The sequence below is a fragment of the Aplysia californica genome, unplaced genomic scaffold, assembly GCF_000002075.1.
Source record: "Aplysia californica isolate F4 #8 unplaced genomic scaffold, AplCal3.0 scaffold00075, whole genome shotgun sequence".
Taxonomy (NCBI): Eukaryota; Metazoa; Mollusca; class Gastropoda; order Aplysiida; family Aplysiidae; genus Aplysia; species Aplysia californica.
In genome coordinates this window covers 1736714-1750700 of record NW_004797345.1, presented here as the reverse complement: position 1 = coordinate 1750700, position 13987 = coordinate 1736714, and the positions used below count along the sequence as shown (strand labels likewise).

At 37.3% G+C, this 13987-nt stretch overlaps 1 protein-coding gene across 1 annotated transcript in view; it reads left to right on the top strand.

Annotated features, from left to right (window-relative positions):
* Positions 1-11619, top strand: part of LOC101850548 (N-fatty-acyl-amino acid synthase/hydrolase PM20D1.2) — a 17704-nt gene extending 6085 nt beyond the window's left edge. Inside the window, exons 5-13 of the mRNA XM_013080133.2 lie at positions 293-429; positions 1468-1587; positions 2462-2537; positions 3689-3750; positions 4593-4671; positions 5388-5459; positions 6033-6146; positions 7503-7554; positions 8404-11619. Coding sequence (XP_012935587.1) covers positions 293-429; positions 1468-1587; positions 2462-2537; positions 3689-3750; positions 4593-4671; positions 5388-5459; positions 6033-6146; positions 7503-7554; positions 8404-8633 — 942 coding nt within the window. The 3' untranslated portion in view covers positions 8634-11619. The remainder of the gene's footprint in view (positions 1-292; positions 430-1467; positions 1588-2461; positions 2538-3688; positions 3751-4592; positions 4672-5387; positions 5460-6032; positions 6147-7502; positions 7555-8403) is intronic.
* Positions 11620-13987: the final 2368 nt, after the last annotated feature.

The window sequence follows — 13987 nt, the reverse complement described above, 5'->3', positions numbered from 1 at the left end:
CCCAAAAAAAAAACAACAACTGACTTCTGAAAAGAACTTTTAGTGCCCAGGAGTCATGTCAGTTCATTTTAGAGTAAGGGAAGATCATTGTACAGATTATGGGCCTGACCATGAGTAACTGCGGATTCTTCCCCCTGGCCATTCAGCTAAGATCGCGGTTCGCCTAAGATCCCGCATTTTCCTTGCTCTCGAGCACCGGGATCTTAGGCGGAGACTACTGTATATATATACACATGCCAGCACACACACTCAGAAGACACGTACATTTATCTCATCCCTCCTGTATATCCAGATACATGGTCATGAGGGTGCTAATCGCTTGGCACAGCGACTCCGAGAGAAAGGAGTCACGGAACTGGAGTTTGTCTCTGATGAGGGCCTACCTGTCTCAGAAGGCATCATAGCTGGCATCACTGGGCCCGTTGCAAGGTATTTTACGGAAGACAGACAGACTGAAATAGGTCATAAAGATAAAGACAGGAGGGCAGTTTCTTGCAGTATGTGTTTAATAAACTTCCCTCATTCTATGGTGCTTTGTGATTTGAAATCCTTGTGAGCTTTGTGCAGAGACTATTTTAAGCTCTCTCAGTTTTGACCTGATATGTAACCCCACAGCTATAGTTATTTTAAAATTTATATCAGTGTCTTCTTATTCATCATTCAGTTTTGTTACCTCATTTTTAAATAGATCTATGTGTATTTGAGTGAACAAAAAATTAAATTGCTTCTGAAAATTATAATCAGGTATAGATTTGTCATAAAGGCTTTTTTCCAGCCTTGCATCAGCGCTGGAAAGAGAAACCTAATCCATTATTCTGATGTTCTGTTGGTCATGAACTGTTCCCTTTAATTTTGAGAAACAATGTTGCGAATGTTTTCTTCAATACTGTTAATGAGACCTGGGTACACTGTCAGCCCCATTCCAGTGCTGTTTACACACTGGTCCCGAAAGTGGGGGTATTAACAGATTTGGTGCATTCTTGATGCAGAGCACTATGGTTCCTCTCTAACATCTTTGCAAAAATGAAAACAAAACCATAGTGTTGCCTTTTTTTCTCTCAAAATTTACAATGTTCTTTTTCTTGTTATGACTATCAGTTGTACAGATTGCTTGAAGCTGGAATGATTTTGGGTAGTGACTTGCAGCTTGTAGTAAGCCTATTCTACTGTTAGGTTTTTGAGGTATGGAGCTGCTAAGGTTCTTCCTCTTAATTAAAGGGAAACTGAAGATTGATTTCAGATTATTGATTAACAAATGTGCTTTTCCTCTCCCTGTTCCCCCCTTTCCCCATTTGTGTGTGTGTGTGTGTGTGTTTTTCTGTGTGTGTGTGTGTGTGTGTGTTCTCATGTGTATGTTTTTCTGTATTTGTGTGTGTGTGTGTGTGTGTGTGTGTGTGTGTGTGTGTGTGTGTGTGTGTGTGTGTTTCTGCCTGCCTGCCTGCTTGTGTGTTTGTGCATGCCCATCAGTGTGGGTGTATCAGAGAAGGGCTTCGTAATGCTCAAGCTGTCAGTGGATGCTCCCCCTGGCCATTCCTCCATGCCCCCACGAGAGTCTACCATTGGCATTCTGGCTAGAGCCGTGCACAAGTAAGTCACGATACAAGATGGGAAATGGTTTAGTGGATTAACCTTTTGCTGTTGTCGTCAAGACAGTTGGGGGGGGGGGGGGGGTGTTATTTTTTTCCCTGCTTTTATTATTCATGCTGTTATATTGCTTTTGTTTTTGTTAATATTATGCTATGATGAAGGTCAAGTTGTTTTGGTTCTGTACCTCTCTTATGTGTTGATTTTATAAGGTCCTTCTTGAACTGTATGAAGTTTGTTGATTTTGGCTTTTGAACATGATTTGTTTGTTGTTTCTATACTTTAATTATACATGATGGTCGGGAAAGTCCAGTTACTTCTTTTTATTTTTCATTTTGAACTGACAAGCATATGAAAGCTTTTTCGTATCGTGCGTGCAAAATTATAATAAAATTTAAAAGACCAAACCAAGTTGTGCTAATTTTAGGCACAGGATGGTGTGAAGCAGGACTGGGAGAAGAATTTGGGAAAAGAAAGATGCTTTTTTTTCCCATAAATGTGTAAGGGCAAAATTGATAGGAAGTGACGGCCCATTATGAGCTGGAGGTTTTTCTTTTAGTATTCTTGTCATACAGTCAATGACGTATTTCTTTTTAATTAAAAATTGCCAGCGCATGCTTCATAATTTTGTTCAGTTTAAAAAAGGAACTTTTGCATTTCACTGAGCATGGTCTTTCTAGGTTACCTCAGAAAATTGCTTTGGAAAACAATAGTTAATCAATTTAGTAATTATGACTTTAAAAAAAAAATTCAGACAGAAATGAATGCAAGTAATGACAATGGTATGTGGAAATTTGATGAAAATTGAATTCATCATCCCTTCTCTTTACTTTGTTGTTGCCGTTTGTCACCTTATCTCATCTGTCCATGTCCTCAGGCTTGAGTCTAATCCTCACCCCAGTGTCCTTGGACAAGGCATTGAAACAGACATGTTTCAGGCCCTGGTACCTCAGGTAAGATGCCACTGATTACTTCACTTATGCCTTTTGTAATAAAATGTGCTCGGTTCATAAGCGCCTTATAGTCTGTCGAATTTGGTTTGAGTAGAGTTGGACCTTCCATTTCAAACTTCTTGACTAAGTTCTCGACATTTAGGGGTCATAGTGAGGTGACAGTTATGTAACTGATGTTCTTCGGCTGTGGTATGCAGCATGTGACTATTGTGTGTCTATATGTAGACAGTGAGTGTAACATGTAATGGATGTGTGGGGGGTGGTACTGTTCAGCTATTGTGTGCTTAATGTGGCAGTGGTGTGTTTGGTCTTAACCAACAGTGTGTTTCTATTTTCGTGTACTGACCTAGTTTTTTCTTTAAAAGTGGTGTCAAGTGTTTAGGCTGTTGGGTTCATAACTAAAAGGTCATGGGTTCAAACCCCAAGGTTATATACTCAGGAAATGAACTTTACCTGTGTTTCCCTCACTTGCCCAGGCGGGGATAAGTAACCAGCTAAAGACAGATGACAAAAGATCTTGTCAGTTTGTAAGTCTTTGAGCATTTAATGGGCTGCTTGAGCTGTATGCTTCCTGGGAAGCCAAAAATGTCACTTAAGTGTTTTAGGGTCTGCTGGGGTAATAATAGTTGTAAAATGCATAGAGTATGCTGTAAAGCATGGATATGGGCTATTATAAAGGCAATTACAGTCGAAATTGTCGAGGATGGCCACCTTTTGTTGAGGAGAAAAGTAGTGTTGTTTAGGTAGACAGCTTGTGGACAGTGACATTATGATATAGATAATGCTCATGAAGAGAAGGAGGAAGTGGTCATTTGCATAGGTGATTGTCGTGGGCAGGTGGCCCTTACAGCAGGTTCGACTATATTTTTATTATTATTATTTTTATTTTTTTAAAACATTTTTTATTTATTTATTTATTTATTTATTTTTTTTTTTTGGGAATAATCTTTTCATCATTATTATGATTATTATTATTATTATTATTATCATTATTATCATTTTCCTAATTATATGATTATTATTATTATTATTATTATTATTATTATTATTATTATTACTATTATTATTATTCAAAATTGTGTTATTATTATCGTTGTTATTTTTTTCATTATCATTCGAGGCATACCACTGCTCTTTTCCTTTTGTATCAGATGAGCATTCCTCACAGAGTGATCCTGTCTAACATCTGGATATTTGAGCCTGTTCTGTCCTGGTGAGTCGCCTTACAGCAACAAGATGGTTGTTCCTGTCTTCTGGGTATATGCTCAGTTACTTTTGTGACAGGATGCATACTGACAGTGATACTTTTGTAACTTTGTTTGTTCTGTTACTTTTTTTTTGGGTGATATGTTCAGTTACCTTTGTGTGGTTATGGTCATGTGATGATATGTGTCATGTTGCGTGCTGATAGTGTTATTTTTGTGACTCGGTTTGTTGTGTACTTTTGTTCTGTGATATGTACAGTTGCTGTAGTTTTTACGGATCTCATGCAGTTGCGAGCGCCGTAAAACCTCTACTAAAACTAAAAAAGACTTTAGGGATATTGTTTGTAATTATTGTCATGTCATGATGTGTAGAGTAACTCTTGTGGCATGGTTTATACTTGGGTGTTTGGAGGGTGCTCTGGTGTAGTTTGCTTCTTTCTCTTTTATAATACATCTTTGGTCTTTATCTCTCCTCCTTTTTTAATTTTGTACTCTAATCTTCGGCACTTAATTTAACTTTTTGTTATTGAGTTGCAAGTGCCGTAAAAATCCTACCAAAACTAAAGGGGTATACACAGTAAGTAACTTTTAGGATAGGATGGGTAGTATTGATTTTTGTATGAAGTAGATGTAGTAACTTTAGTGTAATGAGACATAGTTGCTTTTTTGCATAATACAAGATTTTGGTTCATGGACACAGTATGTACTGTTATTTATTTCTGTCACTGTATGTATGGGGTTTTTTTGTGACCTGATATGCCTGGTTATTTTCATAACATAGAAACAGTTACTTTTGAAACGGGATGCGTTCAATTATTTCTGCAACTAATCTGCACATGTATTTAAACAGGTTCCTGTCTCTGAACCCCACAACAGCGGCCATGATACGTACAGTCACTTCTGTGACAATATTCAAGGCAGGTGTGAAGGTAAGGGCCACAGCAATATTCTGCCCAAATAGCATTGCTTGACTTAAAGCATTTTATCAGTTACTCAGATCTCCATATGATTTGTGCTAAAACTGACATGGGCTGATTGTTTTTATAATCACATAGTTTGCTGTAATACTAATGCTCTGCACTATATTTTACATGTGTGTGTGTGTGTTGATATTGTTCCCCTATCATATTTCTCGAGCAGAGTCCTTTACTCTCTGCCATTATGGCCTTCACAATCCAGAGAAAAAAACATTGTTAAGACGGTACAAATCTTTATGACATTGGCTGTGGTTTGGTTTATGGTTGTGTTTCCCATTAGGATATAACTGGTTAGTGTGTATTTCCAGCCTTTATAATATTGCTGGGATACAGGTCCTGATAGTTTTTATTGTGATATCGTCCCTGATTTTACTCATTAATACTTTTTCTGCCTTTAATTGTTTTTTTATGGGAAATTCACACAGAAATGAATTTTTAAATGGATATGAAAAGTTGTTCGGCTAAAAAACAAAAATTTAATGAAAATTGCCAAACTGGCTGAAAAAGGCTGGTTTCTTCGATTTCATTATTTTAATGAGCACCTGATTTCACTGCGGTGCCTCACATGTCTTTTTGTATGACTGCTTCTTGTTCCTCTTGACAACCATGATTGTGATGTTAGTTTTTATGGTGATCTTTCCGATTTTTCTGACTTTGTTATCTAACAGAACAATGTGATCCCACCCCATGCTGAGGCCATAGTAAACCACAGAATTCACCCTTCTCAGACTGTGAAAGAGGTGAGTGCTAGCACACACGTCAGTGTTTGGTGTCTGTGTGTTTACGTTGTCAGATATCATTTGTCATAATATGTACATTTGTATAGGTTTGTTCTTTAGTGTGTATTTTTGTAGAGATGCATTTGTGTGTGTATGTTTGTCAGTTCTTATTTGTGAGTGTATGTTTGTGTTTTGGTATAGCAGTAAATGTGTGTTCTTGTGTTCATTTTTATTTGAAATGTTTTGAGCATGTGGTTGTGTTGTTCACTTGTGAGCCTTTGTGCATGCATATGTGTGTCCTTTTGTATGCACTTTTGTGCTGCTCCATATATGCGTGCGTGTCTTTTCATGTATTTGAACCTCGCTGTATAAATATTTGTATTATGTGTTAGTGGGTGCTATATTGTCTGCTCCTCCTTCTTTTCTGTGATTTTATTGTTCTTTTGCATTGATGTAAGTTAAGGCTACCATCTCGAGGATGAGCCATAAACCACAGCTCAGTGCTAACAAATCCTTTGTGTGTGTTTATTAACAATTTTTCTGTGTGTCTGTTTATGTGATATTTGTTAATTCTCTGCTTTGTTGTATCTTCAGGTCATTGAGTATGACCGTGCTTTAATTGCTGATGACAGAGTCAAGATTGAAGTGGACTCCATGATGGAAGCACACCCTGCGGCAGGCTATGGAGAGGAAGACTTTGGTTACCAGGTATCTCTTGCCGCATTTCTGACAGTGCACACATTCTGTCTGTTTCCAGTGCAGGTGGTTGATTGATGGAAGCAGTCATGTGGTGCGTTTTATCTACAGTCGAATCTCCTCTAACGGCCACCTGTCCAAGACAATCACATGTACAAACAACCACTCCCTCCACCCCGCCACCCCCTCCCCTTGCTTTTTTAGAAATATTTTAATGACACTGTCCAAGACATTCACAATCCCCCTAGGGCGGTGCTACTGACAGAAGTGTCTTTAGGCCTTTCCCAAAGGGGGGACATTAATATGTTCTTATGCACAGTAAATTGTTAATTGTAAATGGGCTAATTCATCAATGTCATGCCTATAACTGTTCCTGGACTGCAACAGGGAACTGCTGCTTTTTCTTTCCTAATCCTTACTATCGTCATTTTCGCTCTACTTCTTTTGTATGTTTGTCACACTCTTGTGACCTGCTATTTTCGGGGTGCCTTGATAGTTGAAACAGACTATGTGCTGTTGAAGCTAGAGAGGTGAGCAGAGTAAGCCCGATTATCTGTAATTACTTCTCTGTTGACATCCACCCCTTGGCGCTCATATGACTTTATGCAATTGCGAGAGCCGTAAAACCTCTACTAAAACTAAAAGACATCCACCTGTCTGAGACAACCATTTTTCTCCCTGATAATGGGTGGCTGTCTTGGACAATTTCAATTGTACTTGTCTGTTCTACTGGTGTTTTAATCTTAACCAGGCAAAATGTGGCAGATGTTATGCTGACTCAGTGTGTAGACTAAAGCTCAATTCAGCTTTTTAGCAGCTGTTTCCAACGCCAAAGATGAACAGATTTGTTGTATTTACTTTTTGAGTGTGGCCAAATGAGGAGAGTGTCTGCAGATTCTTTCATTGCCTTCAGTTGGGTAGCTTTTTTCAGCATGTCAGCTGTTTGGGGTATTGAGAGATCTCTCAGGTTTTACTTATGACTAATTGATCGACATTTTTATAGTATGAGATCTCTGAGGTCTTCATTTGTGACTGATGATTCCACTGGTGTAAAGTTGAACAAGGTCTTTGAAGGTTTCTTTGTGATTCTGCTTAACTGTTGTGAAGATGTCCAGGTCTCTTTAATAGTGACTATGGTCAACTGGCCATATGAGATCTTTTGAATCTTTTTCCTTTTGTCAACAGTTGTGGGGTTATTAAAACTTTGAGGTCTCTGTTGGTGAATGTTTTGGTGTAGTTTGTTCCTTCTACTTTTTTCCCAGCGTCACTATCATTATCTGTTCTCTGCCAAATTAATGTTGTTGTTTTTTTGGGTGGGTTTTTATTCTTGACTCGTTTTTTAATTTGTTGCTTCTTTTTTCTTCCCAGGTTTTAAAGACAACAGTAGGCCAGATATGGCCCAAAGCAATAGTTGTTCCAGGTATGTGACTTACTGAATGAAAGCATAATGCCCAAAACTGAAGTTGTGTATTTATAGTGTTTGATTAAGGCTTAAGATGGTTTAAGTGTGGGAACTTATAAGTTGAGATTAAGGTATTCAGTTGAGTTTGTCAAATGTGGATCAGTAAAGTGTAATTTATATATTTATTAATTTGATCAATTTTTATCGAATTTTGTTTTTTTGGCTCAACACCTTTCGTGTCCATTTAAGAATACATTTCTGTGTGGATTGTACTGAAAAACATAAATTAAAGGCACAAAAAGTGTAAATTTTCAGTTTCCATGGACACTCAAGCTAAGAAAATGACTATGCTTTGGCGGCCTTTTTCTCTCTAATTTTACCTCTGAGACTAGGTGACCCCCACTGACTTCATTTGCAAATATCTCGACTTGTATTCAAGATAAATGGATATTTTTTTATCCAAAGCAAGACAAATGAGCAAGCTTTAAGATGATACCAATAACTTCACATGCCCAAAAACTGACGAGAGCCTGATTCCACCGCATCGTGACTCATATGACCTATTTGTGTGGCTAGTGTTGATAAGGTGGGTGGTTGGCAGGTGCTCTGGTGTGGTTTGCTCCTTCTTTCCTATCAAACATCTATCGTCTTTATCTCCCCTCCTTTTTTATGTTTGTTACTCTCTTGTAACAACCGTAAACTTCGGCACTTATATAACCTAATTGTGTTGCAAGTTCCGTAAAACACTCTCTAAAACTAAAACAGTGTTGATAAACTCTTTCTTTATAAAATAACCTTGTCCCAGCCCTTTCTGTGCCATCCCTCCACATTCTAATTTTGAACTCCTCATCGTGTCAATCTCCCCAGGAATCATGATCGGCAACACAGACACGAAATACTACCTCCCATTCACACACAACGTTTATCGCTTTTCACCAACCCACATGTTCCCGGGAGATCCTGAACGTTTCCATGGCATCAACGAACGCATTTCTGTAAAGAACTACGAGCAGGTGATCAACTTTTACTACCACCTCATCCGCAACTCAGACCAAGCAGGTGTCTCGCCAACGCACCCACCACACCATGAGTTTTGAAGAGTCACTCTTTGGCTTGCTTCAAACTTTGAACGACCGTTTTTATTTCCCATAAAAGACAGCACAGACTTTGAATGATTAACCATCCGTCCCATTACCTCAGTTGAGCCTGAGCTATTTATCACCCAGCAACTGTTGCAGCCTAACAGTTTTGGGGTATATTGAATCGTTGATCACAAAAAGACTGAAAGTATCATATTTTTTTCTAATGCAGCAAAAAAAAAAAGAAAGAAATGCTCTCACAGAAAGAGTGAACCTCATCTAGTTTGTACCAAATTTTTTTCTTTTATCAATGTTTGGAAATGGCAATGTCTGAGGCTTACACAATTTTTTTTTGCACCAAATTTATAATAAAGTTATCCATAAAAATAACTGTACAGCATGGAATAAGCAACGCCCAGAGTTCATATTACTTCTTCTATATGTTACAGAACATTTTCTGTATGACTCAGAAACAGCATAATAGCAGTTAATTCTAACTTATGTATTTTGAGTTTGGTGTGGAAGCATGAAATCGAGTTCCTGTAGGAGTCCAGTACATGATGCATTTCATTAATGGTGCGACAGTATCCTGTTGCTAGAGTTCTGTTTGAAATCTACACTGAGATACTACTATCATTTTCTCACCTTGTGTATTGTTACACTTGCAACTAATAGATTTAGTGATACTTTTCCCATAACTAGAACTACTAGATTTGTATCACTTGGACTAGACTTGTTAGAAGAAGAAAGCTATTCTGATTACTACTTTCACTTCCACCCAACTCCGACTCCAACTCTTCATCGGCTGAGCTACAGCCTTATCCATCGATCTAGCTGCTTCTAGTAACTTTTGTTGGACATTGTGGGAGCTTTAGCCTTCTATTTCACTTTCAGACCCTTTTACATTACATGGGATGTCCCTCCTACAGGCCACACGACTTGCTGCAGACAGACACCTGTGTCTCCCCGCGACACCCCAGGGTACAAGCGGAAGAAAAAAGTAAAAGTAAAGTTACATTTCAAACATGTTTCATTATAAAAATTACCGCGGCTTTGTTTCCGTTTACAGAGCTTCAGTCACAATGCAGGATTGACTGACTTAGTCCGTTACAACTCAGAAGTATTGCACACAACTTCACCAAATTTTTTACGAAACGGAACAAGTGGGTCAACTGTTAGCTTATTGCTTCTCATAACTTGTAACCGAAAAACAACAGAGATATAAATTGATAAAACACATCCCGTAAATACATGATATTCAGCCACCAGGCCGGTGGCACATCTCGTAAATACACTGGAATATGCTCAAGTGAGTTAAAGGCACCACAGTTTTGAATAGCAGCTTACCCCTCAATTGCTTGGTTTGACAGCAATCAGCTGCAATTTCAAACTAGCTACATGAACTACCCTAACGACCTTAATTTTTCAGATGTTATCCTTACAACGGGAACTAAAATATGAACAGGGGCTGTGTGCTAAATGTCTGTGCAACCCCTACAACATATTCGTACACAAAGCACCGAATGTTTAACTCTGTAATTTTCCAATCCCTACTAGCTTTATCAAGCAAGCTGTCAAATCCTTGTCTAATTTTGAACCTACCATAATGTTGAACTGCAACCTACCGTTTTGATGATCAGCCCACCGAACCTGTCACAAATTTCAACAGTATAACTTCCAGTTTTCCTCAAACTTAAAACAGCTACCCACCTAAGCCCCCTCAAATTGTGAACAGCAGCTCCCCATCAATTTTGACAACTACCCTCTGTGAGTTTTGAACAGCTACTTGTCTTTCAACCTAACCCACTGTCAGTTTTGAACCATTACAAATCCACTCAATCCACCACACGAGTTTTTGTGCAGCTGCCCATATCCTACTACTGATGACCGTTGATTTTTTCATATTGTTTTTATCTGACATGATTTGTTCTCTTCTTGGCAGCAAACCACATTTCATATATAATCAATGCTTCAATTGAATTCTAATATTGTCCTAAAGACTAAAGCCTTTCGACTAGTGGCTCCTTCTGCATATTGACATGATTATTCTTGCCCTCTTTTTTGACCATGATAGTAATACAATAGCAGTACTAGTGAAACTTTTTCCTGTATCAAAACTGAAGTTTGCATGGTCTACAGTACTATTGTTTTTGGTGTAAGCTGGCCTTTGTACTAGTTGGTTGTTACGTTGATTAGATCTGGAAGTTGGAGGCAGAGTGAAAGTGAGGTCCACATTAAAAAAATTTTGTTCTCAGGTATTTCCTCTCCTTAGCTGGGCAGATTTGTAACGGACTCAGTGCCACACCTTCAAAAATTACCTGTTTTGTGGTTTCAGTTATGTCATTTTGACTGAAGTTTTTATTGAGTAGACTTTTTGTGACAGAATATTAGTTCATATTTTGTATAAGAGTTATGTCAAACTTTAAACAGAATACATTCTTCTGAAGATTTTTTATTCTCCTTTTGACAGTAAAGATTTTGTGTCTGACCTTTTTCAGACTTTGATTGTGAATGTTTTATAACTAGAACACATCTGCCTGTGATTGACGAATATTTTGCGAAAGCACTTTGTGGCATTCTGGATAATAGGCATTTTATTCTGTTTGATTTCGCCATGGCTGAAACTAAATATTTTGTCTGTCAGTTTGTCTAGTCAGTGAAGAATTGAGCAAAAATTTTGTCAAACTGAATAGTCAATACTTTTTGTATAAAAATATATCATTCTGTGAAGAGTAAACATTTTATTTAACTCATTCGCTACGTATTATTTTCGGCTTGTGGATGAATTTTTTTTCGGGAGGGAAAATGAGATGATGACTAGTGGGCAGTTAAAAGGTCCTTGGGGCCACAAATTCAAATAAATATCAACATATTATATACCAATATTTCCAGTATGGTTTGTAGAATACATCTGTAATGTTTATTTATGTATTTTTCAACTTTGGTTCCTGTAAGAGGCGATTATGCAATGCAATTTTAATTTGATGCGGATAAAATTAGAAAATAAAAAATTAATAATCTTTTGTGAAACTCAAAAAATATGTTTGCACCTGGTCAAATGATGCATCAAAATAACCATAAATGAATATAGAACTTGAAAATATTGAAAAGTTTGCAGTTATTTACATACATTCCATAATATTTGTACTTTTTTATCATAATGTCCGATATTGAAAAAAAATAAAAATTTTTATAATCCTGAAAAACGATCACAAACAGAAAAAACCTACTCGTATCTTATATGGAATATATATTATTCAGAATTGCAGTTGGAATAAACCTATACATGTCTGGAGTGGCACTTTTTGTGTAATTTCATGAAAAAGTAGTGATTTTGGGGAGAAAAAAATATTTTGACAATTTAGATCTAGACCTAGATCTAGCACTCAAAAATATTGATTTCTCAATAACAGTGCATTGGCAATATGAGTCCAGTCATATCAATATTATAAAAAAGAGTCCTACATTTCTTTAGTGGGCAAAATACTGATAGATTTTGTTGTGTAAAATTACTAAGACTGGTGTCCGGGCTATAATTCTGGCATCGCGTTAAAACAAAGTCGAATAAACTATGAAGTCGCGTTTCAAAACTGAATCTAAATTTCTGATTTTCAGTGGAAATGCTTGACCCGGAAGTCAACATTATATTATGACCTTTATTTTAACATGGATATGTGGATTGGAATAGAATCTAAGCTAAAATTGAAGATCGGTTCTCGAGCCGCCGGGGGCGGCTTGGCGTACTGACGGCACTTTAGCCGCGCCGCCCCTCACGGCTCGGTGTAGCGAATGAGTTAAAAGTACTATCACTGCGCAAGCAGTTATTGTTTTGTGTTCTGAGTTAAGAATTTTGTTTTTCAATGCGGTAATCATTTTATTTCAGAATATTGTTATGATGTTCATTCAAGGTGAAGATTTTATGAATGAGTAATTTTGTCACACTGTGAAGGTATATATTGTGTAAACGATTATTTTCATACTCTCATTGGTGAACCTTTTTTACTTAATACTTGTATTGTGCTTGGTTGGGTTGGGTTTTTTTGTGTGTGTGTGTGTGTGCATCTTTCCGTAGATGTGACATATTTTTTTAAAAGATATAAGTTCTAAAGTCACAGCCATTCTGAGATTTCAAATTCTTTCAGTTGTCTCATTTTGTTTTCCCTATACATATCATTTCCATTTACCTAGCTTTTCTAGGTATACTTGTTAAAGCTTTGAATCTAGCATGGGAAAGGCTGTTAGTTAAGTGGGTATTATGCAGGGCTATGGTACAGATGGCAGTGGTTAGAATCTCGTCCCTCATGGAGCATTCTTGGACTTCAGTTGTGCAGAGTTTTCAAGGCTCCACCCTAGTGGGTGGTTTGTGGGTACTCTGGAGTAGATTTCTCTTTTTTTCCTGTCAAACATCTATCATTCTTATCCTACCTCCTCCTTTTTTGTGTTTATTACTCTCCTGTCTAATCTTCGGCACTTATCATGACCTTATTGTGTTGCAAGTGCCGTAAAACTCTTACAAAAGACTAAATGCTCCTCCTTCTTGACTTACGGTAATCATATTAGAGATGGGAATTAATGTTGGAAATCCTACCTACTGAATAGTGACACACTGTTGAAAATATCATAAAACCCAACTATCAATAAGCTTACTAATACTTACTTACTTTTTACTTTTTCATCCTCTGTTGCGGTTAAGCGTGGAGGGGAGATGCAGTTTTCTATGGTAGGCCAGCTCCGCAGCTCTTTCAGTTGTGATGTTATGTTTTCTAAGGGTTTCTTAGGGTTATCAATAAGCTAACATGACAAAATGAAAGCAGACGTCTGTTTTTCTCCTGTATTTTTCCTCTTCTTGAAAAGGTGGCTCTAAAGTCCTGTTATTATAACAAAAACTGCTCATAGCATGAACTTTTTAAAGAAATCCCATAGAAAATTGTTTTATGGTTTTCTACAGTGTTTGGATATTGTCACCTTGTGCACAGTTTCATTTTATATCAAAATGTTGTCATACTGTATACCCGTGTGCAGTGGTAATTTTGTTCAAGAGATTATTGTCAAACTCAGGGCTTAGAAGCAGTAAAAGTTTATTAAAAGATTATTTCCCTCCAGCATTAAATGTGAACATTTTTTTCCAGGAATTTTTCTCCATAGTCCTTACAGTGGATGTTGTTCTGTATAAGACTGTTGCCAAACTTAAAGCGTGTATTCTGAGCTTTGGGATTAGAGTCCTTGAGGAGTTATGTTATATTACTATTACTTCTGGAAAATAAGCTCCTTTTGTCCAATATCAAAATTAGTTCTTTCTTTTCGGTATCCTGGTAAAAGACCAAATGTTTTGCTTGTATTTCTTTATGAACCTTACTTGTGTTTTGTAGCTA